At 36.7% G+C, this 24,578-nt stretch overlaps 1 protein-coding gene across 4 annotated transcripts in view; it reads left to right on the forward strand.

The window, feature by feature from the left end:
• Window positions 1-24,578, forward strand: part of CNKSR2 (connector enhancer of kinase suppressor of Ras 2) — a 296,606-nt gene that overhangs the window by 213,820 nt on the left and 58,208 nt on the right. For all 4 annotated transcript variants that reach the window (XM_075539028.1, XM_075539029.1, XM_075539030.1 and 1 more), the window contains 4 exons: window positions 13,697-13,745; window positions 14,140-14,312; window positions 19,076-19,149; window positions 19,406-19,477. In XM_075539028.1, coding sequence (XP_075395143.1) covers window positions 13,697-13,745; window positions 14,140-14,312; window positions 19,076-19,149; window positions 19,406-19,477 — 368 coding nt within the window. The remainder of the gene's footprint in view (window positions 1-13,696; window positions 13,746-14,139; window positions 14,313-19,075; window positions 19,150-19,405; window positions 19,478-24,578) is intronic.

Below are 24,578 nucleotides of genomic sequence, written 5' to 3' on the forward strand. Positions count from 1 at the left end.
ATATAAAAATACTGGCTGATATTGTCCATCAATCAATGTATTCTAATTGACACCCAACAGCAGCAGAATACACTTTCTTTAGAAGAACCCATGGAACATTGATCAGGATAAACTATGTCTTGAGTCATTAAGGAACCTTTGCCATGTGAAAGCAAAATACAGCATTGGAGTCTTGCAAAGTATGTTCTGTGATTATAGTGGAATGAACTAGAAATCAATAACAAAAAGATAACAGGCAAGTCTTCAACTTCTTGAAAATTAAACTGCACATTTCTAAGTAATTTATGGATAAAAGAAGTCTCAGGGGAAATTGAACTTAATGAAAATGACATACAATTTATACTCAGAGAAAATTTTTGTAGCACTAAATCCTTATATCAGAAAAGAAACCTCAAATCAGTAATCTCAACTTCAACCTCAAGAAATTAGACATAAAACAACCACCACCACCACCAAAAAAAAAGTCACAAAGAAGGAATAAAGAGCAGAAATCAATGAAATTGAGAATAGAAAAATAATAGAGTAAACTAGTCAACCAAAACCTGTTTACTTGGTTTGCTTTTTGAAAAACCAGAAGATGTACACATATGCATACATATGTCTAGACACACATATATCTCTGGCAAGATTGACAAAAATGTGAGAATATTCAATTTGCCAATCTCAGGAATGAAAGAGTATAACTCTACACACTTCACAGATTTTAAAAAATACAAAGAATTGCTATAAATGGCTCTGTGCTCACAAATTTGACAGGACTAAATGGACTAAATCCTGACCACCAAAACCAAGTGAATCATTTGAATTATCTTATTCAGATTAAAGAACCGTAACCACTAAAAGACTTGTAGTTGGGATTGGGACCCGCCCCTCAGACCTCTCCACTAGTTCCTTACTCCATGCCAGTATGTTGCGTTCACATCTTGGAGCACCTGGTTGAAGTCTGGTCCCTCTTTCCCTGTGGGTGGGTTAGTGCCTTGTTCCCCTGCTGCCCATTTCTTTTTTTTTTCCTTTCCAATCCATGCTTCAACATTCAGATTCTATTCACCTTCAGCAAACAAGATTCGGTTCATATCATAGGCATAAACCTAGTGATTTGCTGTACTTACCTAAATGTTACACAAATTTACATCTTAATAAACTGAGACTAGGTCTCTTGACTCAGGTTTTACATGGGAATGAAGTGGATTTAAGGCACAGTTATGAACTAGTTTCTTGCCAATAAATTGTCCACGAACAATGTTACACTGTTTTCCGCCTCCATGGACCTTTCTGTGGCTTTTGACTGTTGACAACAGCTGGCAGTGGGCCAATGTGCATGAGCTCAATTTAGAGTTCAGTTCTGAGTTGTATTGCTAATTCTGTTTCTCAAATATCAGGATAAGCCGGAAACTGTATCCTATTAAACATGAATTCACAACAGTCTGGAATTGTATCAAAAGAGCAGTGTTTTATCCCCAGTTTTTTTATATTCAAATGATTTAACTCTATTTGAACTTTCTTCCCATAGTAAACAAGAGAACATGTAAATTATCTTCTCATGGTTTCTTTGTTATGAGTCTGGAATGGCTTCAAGAGACAATGGTTCTTACAGCTTAACTGCCTCCAAGGAAGAAAAAAAAAGACTCAACCTCAAAGGAAAGAATTGTGTTTTCTACCATTCAAATGACCACGAATAATGCTGTTGTGGTAGTGTGAGCTTTAATTCAGCTGTAGGAACTTAGATACATTTCGGAACCTCAGTTCTCTTAAGTAAAAAGAGGCTGAGAATAGCTACCTCACCTGGCTAGTTCAGCAATAAATCACACAGAGTGTATAAAGTTCTTTCCACTGGGCTCGGCACATTATAACTCTTCTTAACCACATAAAGAGAAAAATGAATTTCTATGGGAGGAAATGTATATCTCCATGAGCAAATCAGGAAGCCTTCTGAGATTCAAAGCTGCACTCCCGTTAGGAACTACTGAATGTGTCATTTGGAGCTCAGTCAATCAGAGTTATCTATGTGACATGGAATAAGGGAGTAGATTTACACAATTGAGGGGATAGTGAAGGCACCTCAGTAGAGCTGGCCGTCAAGAAGAAAAGCTGGATATTCATGGAAGCAAGCAAAGCAAAGCAAACTAGAGCACTGCTTCTACCTTGGGTAAAATCCTTCTCCATGTTTACTCCCAGGCTCCTGGTCCACGACTCAGAATGAAGGAAGTTGTAGCCACATTGACAAAGCACGCCAACAGAAAAGTGTCTGAATGTGTGATCTGCGGTGCCTGACACCCTACACCGACCTTCTGAACATAATGACTAGATAGGTACACTGGGATTCTGCAAAATTCTTATGGTATTGATAAGTATTGATACTGGATCCACACAGAGAAGACTCCTGTCAGTCCAGCTTACTTAAATTGGCACAGTCGGAAACCACTAGTAGGTCTCCTCGGTGGCCATTGCAAGTGCCTCCCAGACAAAACCTGCTTTGAAATAAACGATCTAGTTGCTAGTACATTTAAGGATTGGTGTAGACGTAAAAGTTTCTAAATTATCATAAATCTGTGAATTCTAGAGTGCAGCCCACCTCTATGAAGGTATCATGTCCTAGCTACTAATTTCGTTTTTCAAAGCCTACATTGTAAAATGTAACTTCAAATTGTCTTATATCAAATGGTCTTAATCAAGAGCTGGATTAATATAAATAATAATTCTGATATAATATCTAAATGTACCTAAGAAGAGTTCAACATCCGAGAACACATCAAACCATTCCTTTTTTTAAAGAAAAGTTGTTTACATACTTTTCGAGGTAGAATACCAAAAGACCTATATACTTAAGCCATGTTGCCTTTCTAGTTGTTCAATTTGTTTGTATTTTGTTGCATTATAGAATCACATTCTCAAATTTATCACAGGTTGTTAACAAAAGTGAGCCAGGTAAAACCCATTGCTTCAGTTTCGACAGAAATACGTTTCAGGCTATTGTGTTTTCTATAGCTTTGCATTTCCTGTGTATATCTTTTGGTGAGGTAAAGCTGTGGTCTCCCTGTGGTGACAATGTATGTAAAGTATCCAATGGGTACAGCATCTAGCATTGAGGCAGTTCTCAAATATTGTCAACATCTTTTCTCTAGCCCTACTATCGAAATCGGCTTGCCAGTGGGCGGAGAGCAGCCAAAACATGACCTAGGTGCATGTGAGGCAACCGGTACTGGAGATGCGGCAACCACATCATGTCCTCCAGAAATCTCATTTGAGCTCAGAGCTTTTGTGGCGCGCTGGCTTTCTCTTATGTAGATTTCTCATTTACAAGCTGAGCACAGCACTACAGGGAGAACAGCGTGGAAGGCTATTTAAATTGACAGCATAATAATGGTTTCATTCCTGCTACAATCACAGAATTTTCTAAAACTCCATGTGAAGGGCTTTTTTCCTCTTCTGTGACAGAAAACAGATTTTGCTTTCTTATTTTTAAAATCCTGCCATTACTAGATGCTTCAATATGAAAGAGAAGGACAATGTTTCCTGTCTCTCAATTATTTTATTAGAAAATGCATATAGTGACATACTCTTGGGAAAGTATTTCTCTTTAAAAATAATAATGACCTGCAGGTCAAGAGAACTTCCAGTGAAATTAGCAGATGTGGAAATATTTGAAGTAGATATCTTGGAAAACTTGTCTCTTTGCTATATAAGAGCAAATATCTCAGAGTAATAACTCGGTATAAATATACTGTTAGCCATAACGATATTTAAATAAAATCTAGCCATCTTGAGACTAATTATATTGACATGGCAAGGATTCCATGGTGAGAAAATATGTCCATTATATTAATTCTGTTTTTAAATGTCGAAACAAGCCATTTTATTTCAGATTCTTTTCAGAATAAAGCTATGAAGTCCAACAGTCAATACCTCAGGGACTCACACACACTAAGTGGTCAGTTACTACATTGATACATGCTTTCAATATAGGACAGGTACTGGGCTAAGAACGGAGTGCAAAGTGCTAAGCTAAGCTGATGATGTCTGCCTTCAAAGATACTAATGTGGTACTTAAACACAATTTGAGAAAAATAATTTCAAGACATTGCATAATAATCAGCAGTGTATTAGGTGAAAAATTACATAACACAAATGAATCAACTCCAGGAGATTTCTCCTGTGCAAAGAATTAGTGGAGAGGCAAGCTTGCCTTATTTGGATCACTGATTTCCTCATCAGTATTGACATAGGATTTTTAAATTGCACTGTTAAATTAACACTGTTAATAGTTTGGAATAAAATGTGATTGCAGTCCCGTCCGTGTCTACCTCAGCTGTTTGATAACCTTCCTGCACCTTAATTTCCATCTAATTTGCAAAATTAAGATTAGTTAATAGGAGCTTCCTCTCATGAAGATATTATGATCAATCATTGCTCCTAAAAAGCAGCTTATCTGTTTTTCAATCCATATAGCAATAAAACTTTCTAATGAAAATAAAATTAGCAAAAGCATGAAAATTAAAGATTGATTAAATGTTACTGATTTGAATTGTTTCAGGTTATATAAAGTCTTATACTTATTGATAGCAGTTTACTTACATGTCACAGAAGGTTTTCATAATTTTGTTCATGGCGGAGGCACTTCTTAGTTTTCTCTCACATAATTGCTTTGACAATGAATTACTTTGGTGGTAGTATTGTCAGCATAGTGGCTAGGAGTTCAAGTTTTGCTGCATTTTGAGACTTGACTCTGTAACTACCTGAGTGTAACTACTGTACAGTTTTATTGTAAAATTAAGATTGATAAAATATACACAGTGTCTTCTACTGGGCCTAGCACATAATAAACCCTCAGTGGTGGTGGTGTTAGTTGCTGTCCAATTAGTTCTGACTCATGGTGCCCCATGCACAACAGACCAAAATGGTGCCCTGGCTGGTACCATCTTTATTACTGTTGGTAATGACACACGACTATTCTTTTGTGATCCATAGAGATTTCATTGGCTATTCTTGAGAATCGTGTTACCAGGCCTTTCTTTCCAGTCTTAGCCTTTCTTAACCAATTGGTTTCCACCAAGTCCATGGCAACTCACAGAAACCCCATGTTTGCAGAGTAGAACTGCCTTCCTTCAGTAGAGTTTTCAAGGCTTTCAGAAACATATCACCAGGTGTTCTTCTGAGGTGTCTCAGGGTGGGTTGAACTGTTAACTTGTCCTTTGGTAATCGAGTGTTTTACCCTTTGACTGAGTAAATCTTAGCCATCAGTAAATCTAGTTTAATTATGTTTACCAAAGGGTAACATTTCTATTTCTTAAAGGAAATGATTCTTGTAACCCTTCTCAGACAGCCACCAATCATACTCCTTTTTCCTAACTTACATTCCATAGGAAAAGAAGGGATTTCCTTATGAGATATCTTGTCTGAGTTTCAGCCGCCTCTTCAGAATCTGATATGCATAGCATTCTTTTCATGAGCCAGTAATTCTGTTCAGCCTAATTAGTTTCACTGGCTTTCTCTAGATTCCTCCCAATCACTGCCTCTTTGATCCTAACTGCTGGCTTATTTTTGGCCTGCGTTCAATAATTAGAAAGGGTACCTACTTTTCCTTGTGAACTATTTAAATCTCAAAGGTTTTCACTTGTTTAGTTGGGTTTTTTTTTTCATTAGGTATGTGGACATAGCTGTTACTTATTCCATGTTGCAAATTGCTATTGGTTTTACTAGTCACAGAAGACGTCTTAGAACTTTACAGAAATCACAGTAAGAGGAAGTTGCTAGACTGCAACAAGAGAGTATTTTGATTGCAGATTTTTCCATAAATGTGGCAATTTGCAACTTGAGAAGAATTTAATAGTGGCTGATCTTTCAAAACTAACACAGAAACTGTCGTTTTAATCTTCTCCCACAAATAAAATAAGTGCTTCTGAGAATTTCAGGATAAGAGTGACCCAAATTGCCCTCCCCCACACTTCCCCTTACAGAATAAGGAGGAATTAAGCTTAAACAGAACATCTGCGGACAAAATGAAAGACAAGTGGTCTTTTCAAGCAGACATCTGAAAAAGGGATCTTTGATAGCCCAACAGAATACTATTGCACGCATCACCACAGTTAAGAAGAGGGCCAACAATACTTTCATAATGGTCCTTTATTTGAGCACATTCTATTTTTATGGAAAGAATTATGATTTCAACACTTCTATTCATAATTCATCATATAATTATTTGCATAAATATCTTTTGACTTGGAATTAATGCACTTATGCCAGCCACATCTTGAATTTCTATGTAAGTTTCTAAGTGCACAACAATCTCAGTGTTATTAATGCTAAAGGAGAGTAAATAAAAAGGAACTATATTATCTATCAGAAGAAATGGTTCCCCAAAGAACAGAATTTTCATTAAGATGTTATATATTGATTATTGGACAAAAGACGCCTGGCTTGTTTTATTTCTTTAATCCCTTCTTTTCCTGCGGATTTTCTTCAGGTTATGACTATCAACTAATTAAGGCTACCTTCTGTGATCCTTGATGATGGTTTAACATCCCTCAACCAAGCTTTATTAATCGATCACCTACTATGTGGTGGGCCCTCTTCAAGGCAGGGGATAAAATGGAATATAAAAATGGCAAAATTCTCTTCTCTCAGGGAGTTCATACTTGGAAGGAGGGTACTTCTATTGATAAACAAATAGAAGTACTTCAAATAATGCTAACTGCTAAAGGAGCCAAATCAAACAGGAAAATAGAAATTATTGAGGGCAACAGGAATAATAGTCATAGACAGGGAAGCCTGGGAAGAATTTACCAAGTCCTAACAACCCCTGGACGCATTTCAGACAGAGGGAGAAGCAAGGGTGAAGTTTCTGAGGAGGAATCATATTGGACAAGTTCTGTAAGCAACAAGTATGGCTAGAGCAAAGTGAACAAGGGGGAGAGTAGTCCTAGTCCATAGATGCCGTGGGAGACCAAGTCATGTGACCTTCAAGGTCTTTGAAAGGATGTGGGCATCTAGTGAGGTGAGAAGCCATTGGAGGGTTTTGAGTAGAATAACATGGCTTCAATTTTATTTTATCTGCTGTATTAAAAGTTTAGAGGGTAAGAGCAGAAGCAGGGAGATCAAGGAAAAGGCATGTCAGGCATACAGGTGAGAAATAAGGATGACTAGAACCAGGGTGGTTGTTGTAGTGATGGTGAGATAAATTCATATTCTAAATATATTTGGAAGACATTTGATATGGCTTGTTAATGGATTGGTTATGGAGTATATATTTTTTAAAAAGAATATGGTTAAAGATGAGTCTCAAATTTGAAACTTCAGTTATTAGGGAAAAAAAGAAAAAATGCCAATTGCTAACATTTAGAAGACTGGGAGAGGAGCAGATTTGATTAATGAGTGGTGGATATCATAAACTCTGTTTTGTCCATGTTAAACATATTTAGTTAGCTCAGCCAAGAACTTCTGTCTGGCAATATGAATTCAAAAGTTTCTAGAGACCAGAATTTGTACAACAGTCTGAAAAGATTCAAAGAACTTTCACCCAGATGTGTACTACACTAAGTACAAAATGTTAATGAGGGCACTAAAAAGATTTTAATGAATATTGGTTTAGGAAATAAGGTAAAAATGCAATTTTTTCTTTTTTTGTTTTAAACGTTTTATTAGGGGCTGATACAACTCTTATCACAGTCCATACATATACATACATCAATTGTATAAAGCACATCTGTACATTCTTTGCCCTAATCATTTTCTTTTCTTTCTTTCTTTTTCTTTTTTTATATTTTATTAGGGACTCATACAACTCTTATCACAATCCATACATATACATACATCAATTGTATAAAGCACATCCATACATTCCCCGCCCCAATCATTCTCAAAGCATTTGCTCTCCACTTAAGCCCTTTGCATCAGGTCCTCTTTTTTTTTCCCCTCCCTCCCCGCTCCCCCCTCCGTCATGTGCCCTTGGTAATTTATACATCGTTATTTTGTCATATCTTGCTCTATCTGGAGTCTCCCTTCCCCCCCTTCTCTGCCGTCCCTCTCCCAGGGAGGAGGTCACATGTGGATCCCTGTAATCAGTTCCCCCTTTCCAACCCACTCACCCTACACTCTCCCAGCATCGCCCCTCACACCCTTGGTCCTGTGATTCCCTGTGCCTCCAGCCCTCATATGTACCAGTGTACAACCTCTGCCCTATCCAGCCGTGCAAGGTAGAATTCGGATCATGGTAGTTGGGGGGAGGAAGCATCCAGGATCTGGGGGAAAGCTGTGCTCTTCACCGGTACTACCTCGCACCCTGACTGACCCATCTCCTCTCCTAAACCCCTCTATGAGGGGATCTCCAGTGGCCGACACTTGGGCCTTCGGTCTCCACTCTACACTTCCCCCTTCATTCAATATACACACATATTCTTTTTTTTAAAATGACATTTTTTCAATGATAACTAACATCTTTACAGTTGCTTTCAAAAGGAATGCATTCTGGGTGGTCAATTAAGACGTTATGCTTGAAATTCTTACATACAATAAACATATGGAAGGATATAGCCATGATCAAAAACAAACTCTAAACTTCAAGGGCCAGAAAACAGAATTAAAATACACAGTGGAATACCTCCTTGGCTCTTAGTCTCGAAAGAGGCAGATAATATGTGGAAGTCTACACTAATGGCTATGAGAGAGCAAATGGACCCCAGCTTTGACTCACTTGATGAAACCAGTTGGGAAGGCAAATAGTGCTTCCTCACCCACAAGTAAAGAAGTTGAATGCAAGCACTGTCCAGGATTAAAACTTAAATAAAGCTTTATTCCTGAGTGTGAGTAGGAAACAAAGAAACATGTAGACTTAAAACCACGGGCCAAGTCTCTCTTATTTGGACTGACTAAATGGTATAGGAGCCTATGACACCCACAAAAGGCCTCCACTGAGGATCACCAGAGAATAAGAAGGGCAAGAGACTACCCCCCTTAAGGAGGAAGAAACACAAAAAATAAAAATTCTCTCACGAAGATCTTTCCACTCAAGCCAACATTTAAAACATCTAAAGAAAATTAATGTTTTTAAAAAGCCATAAAATTCAATAATCATAGGATTCATAGATTTTTAAATGTGAAATATAGGAAACTATAAAAACTCTGGAAATATATTTTAAGCTAAAAGAAGGAAGATCAAGACCAGTGCCTATTCAAAAGAATCAATACTAATTAGGCATTCTAGAAAGGTAAAATGTAATCAGTGACATCAACACTATGTTGTGGTTAGCTTCCATCAACTTGGTTCCAACTCATGGTGACAGTACAATAGAAGAAAACACTGCCCAGTCTTATACCATCCTCACAATCATTTCTGTTTTGTAACCATTGTCTTCATCCATCTCATTGAGGGTCTTCTGTATCCAACAGTCATCTCCTTTTTTATGATAGCCTTCTCCAAAGAAAACATGTCAATAACAGGTTTCAAATCTATGAGGTCATGTTTCATCATTCTTGCTTCTAAGAATTGTTCTAATTGTACTTCTTCCAAAACTGATTGACATTTTCTTCTGGGAGTCCAGATAAGATAAGGCCCTTTGAAGGTAAGATAAATTTTAGACTGGATAAAAGCAGAGAGAGAATTAGGAAGTTGAGCCCAGCTGGTACATTGATTTGAACACACCAGTCCTTCTGTGGAACAAACATGAGGCTCTCTGCTCCTGCAGTTAGCTCGACTCTGCCCTATTGGGTTTCTCTGAGTCAGAATCAACTCAAGGGCAATTGGTTTTGACTTTGAGAAGACAAGCGAATGAATTCACCTAAAAAGCATTGCAGAAATGTGAAAGGATGAAATTATGAAAAACATATGAATGGTAAGTTCAGAGATGTGACATGACTGGAGGGAAAAAAGGGACCAAAATCTCTTTGCAGAGATAATGCCTGAGAATCTTGAAGATTAAAGACATACCTCCTTCTAGTACAATGCAATGAATGTTCAAAAGGGTTCATTAAAACAAATTATAACCTAGACATACCGTAGTAAAACTATAGAATATTGAGGGGAAAGAGAAAAGTAGTTGAAAAGCCACACAGAGGAAATAACAGATTGCAACCAGCAAATGGCAGAGTAGTTATAGATTTCTTAATAGCAACAGTAGATGCCAGAAGAAAATTAAGTAATATATTCAAGATATTAAAGTGATTTTCAACCCAGAGTTCTATACCAACCAAGCTTATTACTTAAAAGTAAAGGGAACATGTATGTTCCAACAGCTGGAACTTTCCATTCACATACCACTATGAAAGAACTTCTAAAGGATATAATTCAAACCTTGAAGAAGGGTGATCTGAAGTGAATAGGAAATAAAATATTTTATGAATGTTCACTCTTCTGTGAAACACTTCATCATAAATGCAAAGATTTTAGCTCTCCTTTTAATTTTTTAATTAGCCACAGCTAATGGCCTACTGTCATTAAATTTATATCATATCCTTAAAATTGGGGGAAATTTTATCAATTAAATTTTTGTCACTTAGAATAAATAATTCTCTGAGTGTTACGAGAAGAAACTATACCAAATCATAAATTTTCACTTCAAGGTGCTTAATAGCACTGTTGCTGGTAACATTTGGAAACCTGTTGGGAACCTATTTATGAATAAAGAGCAGTTTCCAATATAAGTTTATAAAGGATCTTTGGAATATGAAGCTGTTTCTGCTAGATCCCAGAGACGATCTAACATGTTCATTGATGTACCAGAAAGACGTACCAAGCAAAACAGATAGTTGTACTCAAAACAAAGATTGATTTCAGTGGCACAGCAGGAATATACAGCTAGATCGGTAAGGGGGAAAAGACACTGATGGAACCTAGAGGAATCCATTTGCAGGCCTCTTGTGCTCTGCCCCTCCTAGGATGGACCATACAAGGTACACTCCCCTCCCAGCAGCAAATATGCATTCATATGTGTAAGGGTTCTGTCCAGGAAAGCCCATGAGATTTAGCCCCCAAGATGTTTATTGAGGATTGGTCAGGAAAGCATTGTCATTCTCCAGAAGGAAAGTAGGTGTTCCATGCCCCAAGCAGGCAAAACAGCCTTATTTTTAGGAAACTGTTTACCAGCCAATTTCCCAGGTTCGAGCCAAGGGCATTTCTAAGATAATAAATACCCTCGGACATGTAACATTAACTCTTTTCTACACAGAGACCTGTTCCTTAATAGTAGTTTGAATTATTTTCCCATTATTTTCAAAAACCTGGAATTTTGTTAGTTTTATTATTGTATAAAATGTCAATTCAGTTCGGAAAATGAGGTTTCTCCTAAGAGTTTTCTGTTGGAATGTTGACAGTATTTCCAAAGGATGTCGAAGTCTTAACTTATTTGAATGATGGCTAAAACTGTATTTAGGAATTCGTAAGTTTCAACAGTGTGTATTCTGATTATATTCTACAATCAAGATCTTGATGAGGATATATTTATGGGGAAAGAAAGGAGAATCTTTTTTAAAAAGAAAGCATAGTATAATTATGCTTCTATGTAGATATTAAATGTACCCGCATGTTCTAAGGAATAGCATGAAAAAACAGAAGTCATATTATGTTGCCCAATTCTTCCAGGCTGTTATCTCTGTAGCTTCCTGAAAACAAGCCACCCCCATCTCCGTCTGTTTTTAAATTAATGAGGTTTTTTAATTATGATAACTACTTGTGGCAACACACAAGAAAAAAATAAAAACAATCAGTAAATTTACAGCCAAACGATTTAGGGAAGATAACTACATGTAAATTAACTATATTTAAGCATACTGGCCTGAGTTATTATATTTCCATTATTATTTTACAATGAAGTGCACTCAAGAAAATCAACAAAACATAATGGATATTATCTTGCATGCTTTCTCAGTAAGTGCTTGTGGATATTTGTAACCATGGATGCTGTAAAGTGTACATGTGCATATATGGTGAATACACCCACATGCACACATATTTAAATTGCTTTGACTCTTGGGCGCCCCCTTCTGCATTATAACGTGCATGAGCACATTATGTGATCCTTATCTTTATATTCATGAAAATTATGTAGATCGTATATGAGAAAACTATAAAGGTATACTGTAATTTATGGTTAAACATATTAGATAAACTGTCAAAAATATGAGTTATTTTATAAACCTGAGGCACAGTGAATTTTTTTAAACATTTTATTAGGGGCTCATACAACTCTTATCACAATCCATACATATACATACATCAATTGTATAAAGCACATCTGCACATTCCCTGCCCCAATCATTCTCAAAGCAGTTGCTCTCCACTTAAGCCCTTTGCATCAGGTCCTCTTTTTTTTCCCCTCCCTCCCCGCTCGCCTCTCTGTCATGTACCCTTGGTAATTTATACATTGTTATTTTGTCATATCTTGCCCTATCCGGAGTCTCCCCCCCCTTCTCTGCCGTACCTCTCCCAGGGAGGAGGTCACATGTGGATCTTTGTAATCAGTTCCCCCTTTCCAACCCACTCACCCTCCACTCTCCCAGCATCGCCCCTCACACCCTTGGTCCTGTGATTCCCTGTGCCTCCAGCTTCCATATGCACCAGTGTACAACCTCTGCCCTATCCAGTCCTGCGAGGTAGAATTCGGTTCATGGTAGTTGGGGGAGAAAGCATCCAGGATCTGGGGGAAAGCTGTGTTCTTCATCGGTACTACCTCGCACCCTGACTGACCCGTCTCCTCTCCTAAACCCCTCTGTGAGGGGATCTCCAGTGAGGCCAGTGAATTTTATGTAAACAAAATGCAGTTGCTTTTTACAGTCAGTAGACTTGTGAATTGTGGATTTTTCTTCAGAGCTTCTAAACAGATTAGTTATTTGTTAAGTGCTGTTGAGTTGATTTTGACTCTTACAGCTCTCATGTAGAGCTGCTTTATAGAGCGTTCTCTGAAGTCTTTATTAGAAGCAACCGCCAAGTCTTTCACCCACAGAGGTACTGGGTGGACTTGAACTGTCAACCTTTCAGTTAACAGCCAAGCACTGAACCATTAGGCATGGAGTAATTGGATAGGCGGATTTCCCCAGGATGACTGTTTGGGTGGGGAAGAGTGATACAGGGAATGGGATTCAAGGGAATTATTATAATGATGTCCCATGCAAACCAAGTCCTGTAAGGCAGAAACTGTAGAGACAAAAGGATGGGCAGGACATTGCAATCCTGTGCCTAGACCAAGATTTTAAGTAGCAGAATGAGGCTGTTAGACTATGTCGACCAGAAGTATTAGATACTTAAGATATCATACATGCGGTTTGGGGGCAGGGAGCTAAGGGTAGGGAGGTAAAGAACACTAGAGAAATCAAGGTACTAATATCACCGACTCCATCAAAATCAATCCCCAATAACTTGCAGAAGTAGAGGTGAGAAGAAAATGCTGATCCATGTGCTAAAATATTTCATAACTGAAAGGGGGACTTCCAGGTAATTAAGTGATGATGGCTTATACAGGGTCATGAACTTGCAGTGAACATAATATAATCATATTTGCCTAATTCATATGATTATTTGTGAAAACAAATGAAATATGTGAGAAAAGCACTGTAAACCCCTCACATTGGTGAGATGCCATCTATCAACTTGGTTTGGGTTTCTGCAGAACGTAAAGACTTTCACTGGCTTTTGAGAGCTCGGTGCAGCTTACGAATGCTCTGGGAGGCACCTGGAGCATCAGATGACAGCAGTTTCTCTCTTTGATTTCAGACATTTCAGCAGTCCTCTCTGCAGCACAAATCAAAGAAGAAAAGCAAAGGTAAGAAAAGGAAATGTAGCTGCTATTTGGCACCATGATAACCTCCAGGACGCTTCATCCAGTTTGATCTGGAAGAGCACCCACCCACGCCCGCCCCCGTACAGTAACCCCCAAGTCCAGCTTCTCCTGCAGCTCAGTTATAATACAAGATTCCTTTTACAACACAGTCTTCAACAGGTTTCAAGACGAGCATGTTTCTGAATAAATGGCCTGTCGCTATGTTGTGTAACAGGTGGTAAAGATTTCCATATTTTCCCATTCCGATACGATGTGAAAATGAGAGTGGTTGAGATGAAGTGCCCAGAGTTATTTTTGGAACTGACAGATTGATCTGCTAACTTTTTACCCTGGATCAACTTGACGAACATTTTCACTCACTCACTGTTATCTTCAGGTCCCATAGCAGGCAAGAGTAAAAGAAGGATTTCTTGTAAAGATCTTGGCCGTGGTGACTGTGAGGGCTGGCTCTGGAAAAAGAAAGACGCGAAGAGTTATTTTTCACAGAAATGGAAGAAATACTGGTTTGTCTTAAAAGATGCATCCCTATATTGGTATATTAATGAGGAGGTAAGACATGCACTCATTCTTATTTCCACATGTGTTCTATCTTTAACAAGAACAAGAAGACGTATCATTTTGAGAATCAGACTTAAGACTAGCTCAGAATACATCTGCTAGTCATTTTTCATCTTCCCCTCTAAAAATGACTTGAGGTTCTTCAAAGATATTTGTCGCAGTCATTCTGATGTAGCAACATATCTGAAACACAGGTTAAAAGATAGCAAAATATCACATGTCCAGCTAAAAATATCAACTGAATACAACAAATAGTCTAACTATATGAATATAATAAAAATTTAATACTGATTTTCAATACTTTGTTTTTGTTCTATTTCAATTTTTTCTTTGTTTTGTGGGGGAGGTAACCCTTTAAAAATTTAAGTAAATTAATATCACCTAAATTTATATCAAGTTTTCTTTTAAAAAAATTGGTTAACTGGTTATTTAAAAAATATATAGATGTTCACTTCATGTGTTCAAATTGAGAGGGGTTATATATACTTCATATGAATTGGTATTATGATATTTTGTTTCATTTACAACACATCAGATTTTTTTAGAGAGCAATTATATTACAACCTGTTATGCATCACAGCCAACAGTATATTATTGATTCATATTTCCTCAATTCCACATTTGTTTTGATTCTATAGTTGTGGCTATCTATCAGTTCATTATATTCGCTTTATTGAATATAGTAATTTTTATCCCAAAGTATAGCTGTATTAACATATGTGCAGGTTGACTATTCCCATATTATAATATTTTGTTAAGTACTCATCAGTTTACATTTACAAAATAATTTTTGAAATAAAAATTTATCATTTTTATGCCTACAGTTGTTGCACACAGAAGCTAAGGAATTTGATGTTCCCTAGACAAGATGTTATGTTATAGTTAAAGAAAGTAGAATCGAGAATTACACTACCTGTGCTATTGCACCTCAGTTTCCTCATCTGGGGAGATGGGATAATGATAGTACCTATCTCACGAGGCTATCATGTGAATTAATTAAATGAGTGGAAAAAAAACTCACTTAAAGCAGTGCCTGGCATATAGTAATCCCAGTGAATATATAATGTCAGGAGTGTTTTTCAAATTGACTTATTTCATTTTAAAATTATTGAACTATTTTGCTGTTTAGTATATGTAAATGGCTATATCTTCTATATAGAAAGATCTTGTATTTCTAAGATTTTTTTTGGTCAAGAAATTTTTTAAAAATTTGTCATTTCATTAACTGTACTTTATTTTAGAAGTAGTAAACAAATAATAATTTATGTACCTTTTATTAAACAAACACTTATTAAATGACTTTTATATGTCACTCAAATTGCATCAAAATATAATATCAGTGCGTTTCTGTTTGTTATAGTCATTTGTAAATTTGTTTGCATTATCCTAAATTATATTCTTTCAAAGTTTAAATGATGAAAAGCCATACATCCTTTTTACTGAACAGTACCTAAGTATTAATCAAAGAATTATTGCTACCAGGCTAGCCTATGAAAGGTGATTGAATAATTCTATCGTGCATTGGGAGAAATATCCTATTGTGTATTGTGACACTTTTTACGAAAAATGTAAAATAAAACTCTTATTACATCAGTATGCAGATAACTACCCTCAAAATATTTGAAACTGTTCAAAAAGATTAAATTTATAACTTGAAGAAATCAAGGGTAACATAAAATAGAAATGAAACATGAAGGAAATGATTTGAAAGTATATTTGCCTCAAGCTTGTAAGAAAAATAATGTAAATAGTGAAAGTTTAATATTGTTCTTTTTCTTAACACACATTTCAGTTATTACGTTTTAAATAGAAGCCTAGCATTTGTAGAAAGATTTTATCTTTTATCTATGCATCTGTGTATGCACACACACATTGAGACTATGTCACAAACTAAAAAACAGATTAGATGTACATGATATATATATATAAAACGGCTTCAAAAGCTCATGGGAAAAATGGAATTACAAGAGAATTGATTTTTTAAACCCCCTCATGCACACTGAAAATTAAAAAGAGACTATGTCCCCATCCTCTATTTCAAAGCAGTAAACTTTTTTTATTCCTTTGAAGCAGTGGACTTGGGGATAATCACATTCACAGTTGATAGGTAAGACCGTAGCATCAAATAAAAGTTTGATAGCACCAATGTTTGAGCTTGGTCAGCTGTACACGAGACATAATAATGAAAGAGTTTACTCAAGGACAGGATTAACCTAGTTAGGATACATTGTACCTAACATAAGATTTTGTAAGACGCTTATATTGTTTTTCTCCTTCCGCATTAGCAAGAGGAGGATTTTATGAATTTCATTTTCCAAGTAAAAAATGACATAAGTGTACATACAAGCCACCAAACCCACTGCCATGGAGCTGATAATGACTCATGGCCACCCTAATTATGAGTCCACTGCTTACCCAGAAGCACCACCAAGAGAAATATCTATTTCAAGAGATATCTCCAAAATGAGAAATTGTTTTCAAAATGATTTTATTGGGAATTTAATACAGGTATCATTATCATTCCATAGTTCAATCACATCAAGCAGTATTGTACAATTGATACCACCATCAATTTCAAAACATTCTTCTCCTTTTTACCGCCCCTGCACCCCCCACTGTCACCACTGTCCCCCCAGAAACCCTTATTCTACTTGCTGTACCTGAAGGTTAATCAATCCTATGTTTCATATACTGAAAAACATATAACAAAAATTCAAGAGGGTGACCCCCCCCCCAATGATCAGATAAGCCCCAATATGAACAAACAGTGAACTACAGAAAATATTGAAAACCAGATCAGGCCTAACGTGCATCAGAGGGGGGATCAACTGACAAGGTTTGAACCGTTCAAGTCAGGTTTATCCTTTTGATCTTCTGTACCCATCTCTCTAATGCACTCTCTTTAGTAACCACTAAAGATATGTCTCCTATGGTGATTTCCCTCTAGGGCTGGGAAGATGTATATATAATCAGTTTTTTTTCAAAACCATTTTATTAGGAGCTCCTTCAGACATCATATCATTCTATATTTCAGTCATTATCCAACAGAGTTGTATAGTCGTTCCCACATTTAGTTTCCATATTTTTCCATCTTGAACTCCTTGATAACCGCTCCCCTTTTCCCCTCCCTCCCCTGCCATACCCTCCAGGAACCCTTACTCTGTTTGTTGTCTCTATAGAGTCACCTATCCTGCGTGCATTTCATAGACAGAAAAGTATGTAACAGTCCAGAAGGCTACCAGCAATGACAACATACAACAGAGACAATACCCCAATGTGGAAAAAAAGAGAATATTAAAAACCAGAGCAAACACACAGTGTATCAAGAGGGAGATCAAATGACATGATTTTAACTGTTCAGGCCACATTTTAATCTACTCACGTCATCTCTCCAATACTCTGCCTGATCACCAGGTTATTCCCATCCCTCAATTATGGTTAGAGGGAAATCACAGGAGTCTTATTCCCTGTGTGGATCCTGCCAATGTATTTTGGGATTCCACTGTCAGCTCTAGCCTTCTGCACACCAGAATCGCTCAATTTAAGTTCAGATACTATTCCTTCCTTTGGATTTCGATAATCTCATTTACAATCCTTGGATCATGCATGTTGGTGTGCTTCTTCCACGCGGGCTTAGTTGGCATCTCCCTTAGATGACTGACTGTTGAAAAACAATCCTTTAAGACCCCAGAGGCTATTCTTTCTGATAGCCAGGCAATGTCCAGTTTCTTCACCGCAGTTTGCTAGAGCACCTATATCTTCATGAGGGTCTGTGAGAGATGTTTTTTCTAAAAAATCATTTTATTGGGGTCTCCTACAGCTCTAGTCACAGTATATACATACATACATTGTGTCAGATTTGCATCAGAAAGGACATTTTACATGGGTGGAGGCTGCAGTCTCCTCCGTTACTCTTTTACTCACATCCCTCTCTTTTTGTTCTTTTTTAAAAAAAAAATACTTTACTTGGGGCCTCTTACATTTCTTATCATAATCCATACGTTCATCCAGTGAGTCAAGCACATTTGCACACATGCTGCCATCATTTTCAAAGTATTCTCTTCCCACTTGAGCCCCTGGTGTCCGCTCCCCATTTCTTTGCCGTGCCCCCATCCCCCTCCCTCATGAACCCTTGATAAATTATACACTATTGTTTTTTAAAAATACAGTTTTATTGGCACGTAATCCACATATCACACAATGTAAAAGTTAAATCAAATCAGGAAGAGTTGTGCAATCATTACTACATCACTTTTAGAACATTTCCTTCTTCCTGGTCTCATTGTCATTATCTCCTCATTCCCCCGACATACCCTGTGATACGACCAAGACATCACTAATCTAGTGATTGGCTCTATGGATTCACCCGTCCTGCATGTCCTATACCTGAGACAAATACACAGAAAAGCTAACAACGGTAACAAAATAAAGTAGGGAAGAACCTCAATAGAAAAGAGAGCAGAAAATATTAAAAACTGTAACAACTAAAAATGAGTGAAAAGGGAGATCAAATGATCAAGTGTTACATTTTGACCTAGCTACCTCTTAGCAAGAGATGTTTCACAGGTGCAAGAAAAATTGAAGTTGCACGCTTCCCAGTGGACTTTTTCCTATTGCCCTACGTGTACAATGCCAGGCAATCCGAAAGTTGATAAGTGAGGAATTGTTGCATCGATGATCAAAGCATAGTATATAACATCTTCTACTTCACTCTTTTGTACATAATATCCTAAATGAGATGGTTGCCTCTGTAGGATGAAAAAGCAGAAGGATTCATCAGTCTGCCTGAATTTAAAATTGATAGAGCCAGCGAATGCCGCAAGAAATAGTAAGTTGGTTTTATTTAAAGAGGGACAGGGAAAGAAAGAGTCGTTTTAATTTCTACTTTGTAAATATGTCTAATGCTTTCAAACTAATTTTTTGTGGGCCAAGAATTTATTTTCTAGTTGATTTCTACCATCATGTTAGAAGCATTATGTATATGAACTCGGGTTAAATGATGAAGCAATGTTACTCATAAAATTACTCGTTTCTAATTTATTTCCCAATCGAAACCAAATAAACGTTCTCTGGTTCTCTTGCAGTGCATTCAAAGCCTGTCATCCTAAAATCAAAAGCTTCTATTTTGCTGCTGAACATCTTGATGATATGAACAGGTAAACCGTTAATTAAATTTCAAAGTACTTCAACAGTCAGGCTTAGAATTCCAAGTTTTCCACTTAGATTGCTGCTTCGAGTCCACATTGATGCTTAGGGAGCAATGTCACTTAAGTGTCTAGATTGATTGATCCACTTAATAATAAAATAGGCCAGTTATAAGTACATACAGCCATACCTAATTTTAAAGACTAGAATTTAAGAAGACACACTCAGTGACTATTTGTTACGAATATAAAAATGCATTAGAATCTATACATAGCCAAAAATTCACTGTAAAAATATTTAAAATTTTAAGGCCTATTTTGAAAAGGTCTTATACTTTATGTACCCAGATGGTGAAAAAAAAATCTGTCCATAAAAATAGCTGATTTTTTTCCAAGTACTGAGTATTTGTGATAGAGCATCCATCTCAGTAATTCAGAGCGAAGTAAAATTAGTATTTCTATCACCTTTTACCTATCACTAACCAAATCCAAACAGCCACCTGAATAATATGGTCACATGGTTATTTAGCAGCTCAGGGAAAGCCTAGCTATATATTTCCATGGTGGGAAAGGAAAATGTGCTTCACGTTTTCTTTCATTTTTCTTTCAGTGTGGATGAGTTTGATCCTCTCCCCCTTTTCTTTTCCTTTCTTTTCTCCCTTTTCTCTATTGTAGAAATTATGTTTAAGGTTCAAACGTCTTCTCTTTATATAACCCATACAGGAAGTACATTATTACTCTGCTTAGAATTGGGATGAGGTAGCATAGCATGGTACTCAAAAGCATGGACTTTGGAACCAGATCGCTCCAATCCAAACTCTACCACTAATTAGCTGTGTCACCTCTCCATGATGGGCTCTGGTCCCATCTGGAGAGGGGGAATGATAGCCATCGCTGCAGTAGAACTTCTGGAAGGACTAAATAAGTATTCAGAAGGGCTAAATAGAACAGTGGCTACTAAATTTGTAAATTGCTATATAAGTGTTTGCTATCAATGTATATTCCGTCCATATACGTTCGGCTTTTATACCATACACCTTTCTTTATATGTCTCTTACAATAGCCAGCGGTTTTTAATCCTAAACCTGTATGGCTTCATAAATAACTTGAAGGCACTAAATGATCTTCTCCTTTAACCCTTGGAAGGACAGGCTTTGTAGTTTTCCAGAGCAAGAATGTGAATACAAGGAAATGGCAAAGAAGGGGTGGAGAATACTTGATTAAATCTGTTTTTATTAATAAGGGAATTGAGCCTTTCATGGAGCTCCTGTAATCTCCTCTTGATTTTGTAACTTACCATTCGTGAAATTGCATACCAGGTAATCAGAATTCTGAGAACTTTTTCTCCTTAACTTGTTCTCAAACCGAAAGTGCAAATTCACATGCACATGCGTATGGGGAGGGGTACAATGATTACGCTCATTTAGTTTGTGCTTTAATTATTTTATAAATCGACTGTGCTCGTTACCCACTATTCATCTTCCATATGATGAGCTCAGTGCCCTTGGGCTAAATATGGAATCTGCATCATGACCAATGTGGAAATTAATGATATGCACCAGAACATAGTCATCTCCATCTAAGAATTCTCATTTAATCATTCATGGCACATGCTAATCAGGGTCTTTTAATCTTGGAAAATGGCCTGCTTAAATATGTATTTTGATGAACTATAAAATCATTCTTGGTCTCCATTCCCTACCCCACATTGTTTTAAAGATGAGCTTATGTTACTACTGCCCTTTCCTAATATTCTTACCGATCTAGGTTGATATATCACAGAAGCCACTAAATTGAACCCATGCATTGCATTTTCATGATTACTCTAAACTGTGAGTGACAAAAAATGTCAATCTGCTTAAAAACATCATCTCCATATAAGGCAGTGCTTGTTTTTTGTAAGTTTTCCCCATGGTGCACGCCAGCTTTTAGTATAAAATTCTCTTTAAAATATTAAATATTTTATTAAAAGTTAATTATAATAGACATTCTTTGATTTGCTTTGATTTGGCTTCTATTTTTATAATCATATTCTTGATGTCTACAATGTGCTGATCTGAGTGTTAATTCATGCTATATATAACCTTACAAAGATCGAAGTCTTTGATAGATGATATATTTATAATATAATGAGTAATCAATATATGCTTTATCTGATTATTTCATAATTTTTCTTAAGCATTGCTGCCTTTTTATACAAATACACCATGGTACAGAGTAATAAATTTTCCTCTTACATAACTAGGAAAATATGTCAGTGGTCTTTCTAAGTGTTCATTTTCTGCTGTAAAATCTGAGCGTATCACCCAGCTAATAACCTAAAGATTGGCAGTTCAAACCCACCCATTGGCTCTGCTGGTGGAAGACCTGGCAGTCTGCTATTTCAAAAGAGTTCAAACCAGAAACCCTCTGAGCACGTTGTCCTGTTACACAGGGCACTGTGAACCTAAACCAACTCAATGGCACTTAAGAACAACAGACAGGTATACCCCTACTTTTCAAGGGCCCACTTTACCCCACTTCACTTTTACAGAAGTTTTAAACTTGTGCTTTTTATGGTTAACTAAAAGAAATCCAAAACAGCATCTTTGCTTTTACCCAAAAAGAGGGAAGGCGAAACTAGAATGCAGCATTTGTTTTACCCGGGAACCTTTAAAGGGGCAACACACACTAAGCAGCAAGACTGGCAAATGACTCCTTCCCTGGGAACTATGCTCAGCATGCCAGTAGCAAGTCACCATAGCTTTCAATTGTGTCTGTAAACCTCCATGTTATTGCTGTTAGGTTTCATGTGTTATTTGCTATGTTAGGTTTTATGTCTTATTTGGTCTTTGGCGTCCGGAAATGCTCAAAAGGTTTTCCTCTATAAATTTAAGATAATGGCATCTCTTTAGGGTTACGTCATTCCAACACTTCACAGGAATGCACTACTTTTGGATAGCAGAAGAAACCTGTACATAATCACACACATATGTATGGATATGTGGATCCATACGTATATCCAATTAAATGTATCTATGTGCATGTAGATAGATAAACACATCAAAAATGAAATCTTACTTTTTTGAACAGCTCTAAGTTAGTGAGGTAATGTTTACAAAAATACTTTTAAGCAACCGACCACCATCCATCTGTTCCCTTCAAAGGAAAAGGCATTGAAACATTTATACACATACACACATACACCCACAAAGGGACTTCAAAAAGTTCTTGAGAAAATGGATCGAAATGATCATGGAAATTTTCCATGAGCTTTTCAAAGCTCGTGTGTGTGTGTGTGTGTGTGTGTGTGTGTGTGTGTGTGTGTGTGTCTCCCCGATGTCTGTGATGAGAAAACAAAATACTGTGTTTCCCAAGTATTACGAGACTTATGTACTGAATTTATCTGGCCTATATATTTCTTGCCATATCAGTACATGTGAGGGATCGCAAGAGGTTCATGGAAAAATTAATTTAAAATATAGTAGAATTTCCCAGAAACATTTTTTGCAAAGCTCTCACATATGTCTTTGTAACTGTGAGAATTTACCTATTTGGAGTTAATCATTTATATATATATGTATTTGTATATTTATATATATATATATATATATATATAGGTCTATAATCTACAAAGTTGGCAGTTTTAATCCACTAGCCGTTCCATGGGAGAGAGATGGGGCTTTCTACTCCCATAAAGAATTATACTCTTGGAAACATACAGGGGCAGTTCTGCGGGGCCTGATAGGGCCACTGTGAGTCAGCATCGACTCAATGGCAGTGAGAGTTTGTGATACATTTCCCATAGTTTCTACTCTTATTTCCCTCTCAGTACATTATTCTTTTTCAGTATTTTATGTCTTTATTAACCTATTCATCGTAGGTCCACTATCACCAATTTATGCTTTCTTCTTTGAAAGCTTTGGTAGTGACATGGTAAGACACTGACTATTTAGCTTAATATTATAAAACCTCATTGTCAATATGCTTTTGACAAGCTCTTAATTTAATACTTGTATCCCTGAAACCTATCTATAATAAACTGCTTCCATCCCCACTGCTTTTGACATTCTAACTTTTTAACCTTCCTTGTTTCTTAGCACTTGTCATTACCTAACTTATATGTATTTGTATCCCTATGTTCTGTCTGTGTTCACTAAAATACAGACATCATTGAGACAGGTACTTCACTTTGTTTCCCTGGCAAATGTAGTCTCTCTAAGAATTTTTCTCAAAGCAATAAATGCATATATATGGGTGGGTGTGTATATATATATATATGCTGTTCATAATAGCCTTTAAATTCCAAATAATAATTATGTCAGGTAGATAAGCAGCTTTCAAGGCAACACAATTGTGTGAGTTCAGCTTTCCGTGCCTGTAAACAATGGCTTGAACTTACCCACATACTTTGTAAAGTAGTTTGTTTTGTTTTTTAATTTTGTATAGACACACTTTTTTTCTTAAGACTACTTTAAACTTTAGTTGTCTTATGAAATCTAGCAATTCTGCAGCTCATTGAAAGTAGAGACCATTCTCATGCATTTCTGCATCCCATAAACATAGCTTATTGTCCAGCACATAGCAGACAGTAAATATTGTTGAATTAGAACATTACAGAAGCTTCTTTTAGGTTTTCAAATTAGTTGCCTATGGAGCACACTGTACTTCAGACCTCTTGTAAAAAGAAATTTCACTGATATAAATAAATAGTAAGCATAAGGCCCTAGATTAAATTTCATCTGTCCCCGTCCCTCCCACACACACACACAAGTACCAGACTATTTCTCAAGAATACTAAGATTTGCCTTTTAGTACTAATTCAACTCCTTTCTCCCTAAAAATCAGCAGTAGACTAAGTTTTAATTTTGACCTTTTACTAATGATTAGAGTAACTTGTAAAAGTGGATTTGAAAAGAAGTTGATTTCGTGACTTGGGGTTTAGTATCTTCTGGAGTGTTTGTGTCCGTTCTTATTGTATGCCAGTTTGGCTCTAGTCACATCGCAAACACACTTGAGGTGCTAAATGACATTCTATGTTTGGTCAAATTAAAGTTGGAATATGAGTGACTTATGACAGAAGCTGACTTTCAGTTTGAGCTTGGTTATTCCTAAAATTGAAGTGTGAATTTCG

This window comes from Tenrec ecaudatus, chromosome X (assembly GCF_050624435.1).
Source record: "Tenrec ecaudatus isolate mTenEca1 chromosome X, mTenEca1.hap1, whole genome shotgun sequence".
NCBI lineage: Eukaryota > Metazoa > Chordata > Mammalia > Afrosoricida > Tenrecidae > Tenrec > Tenrec ecaudatus.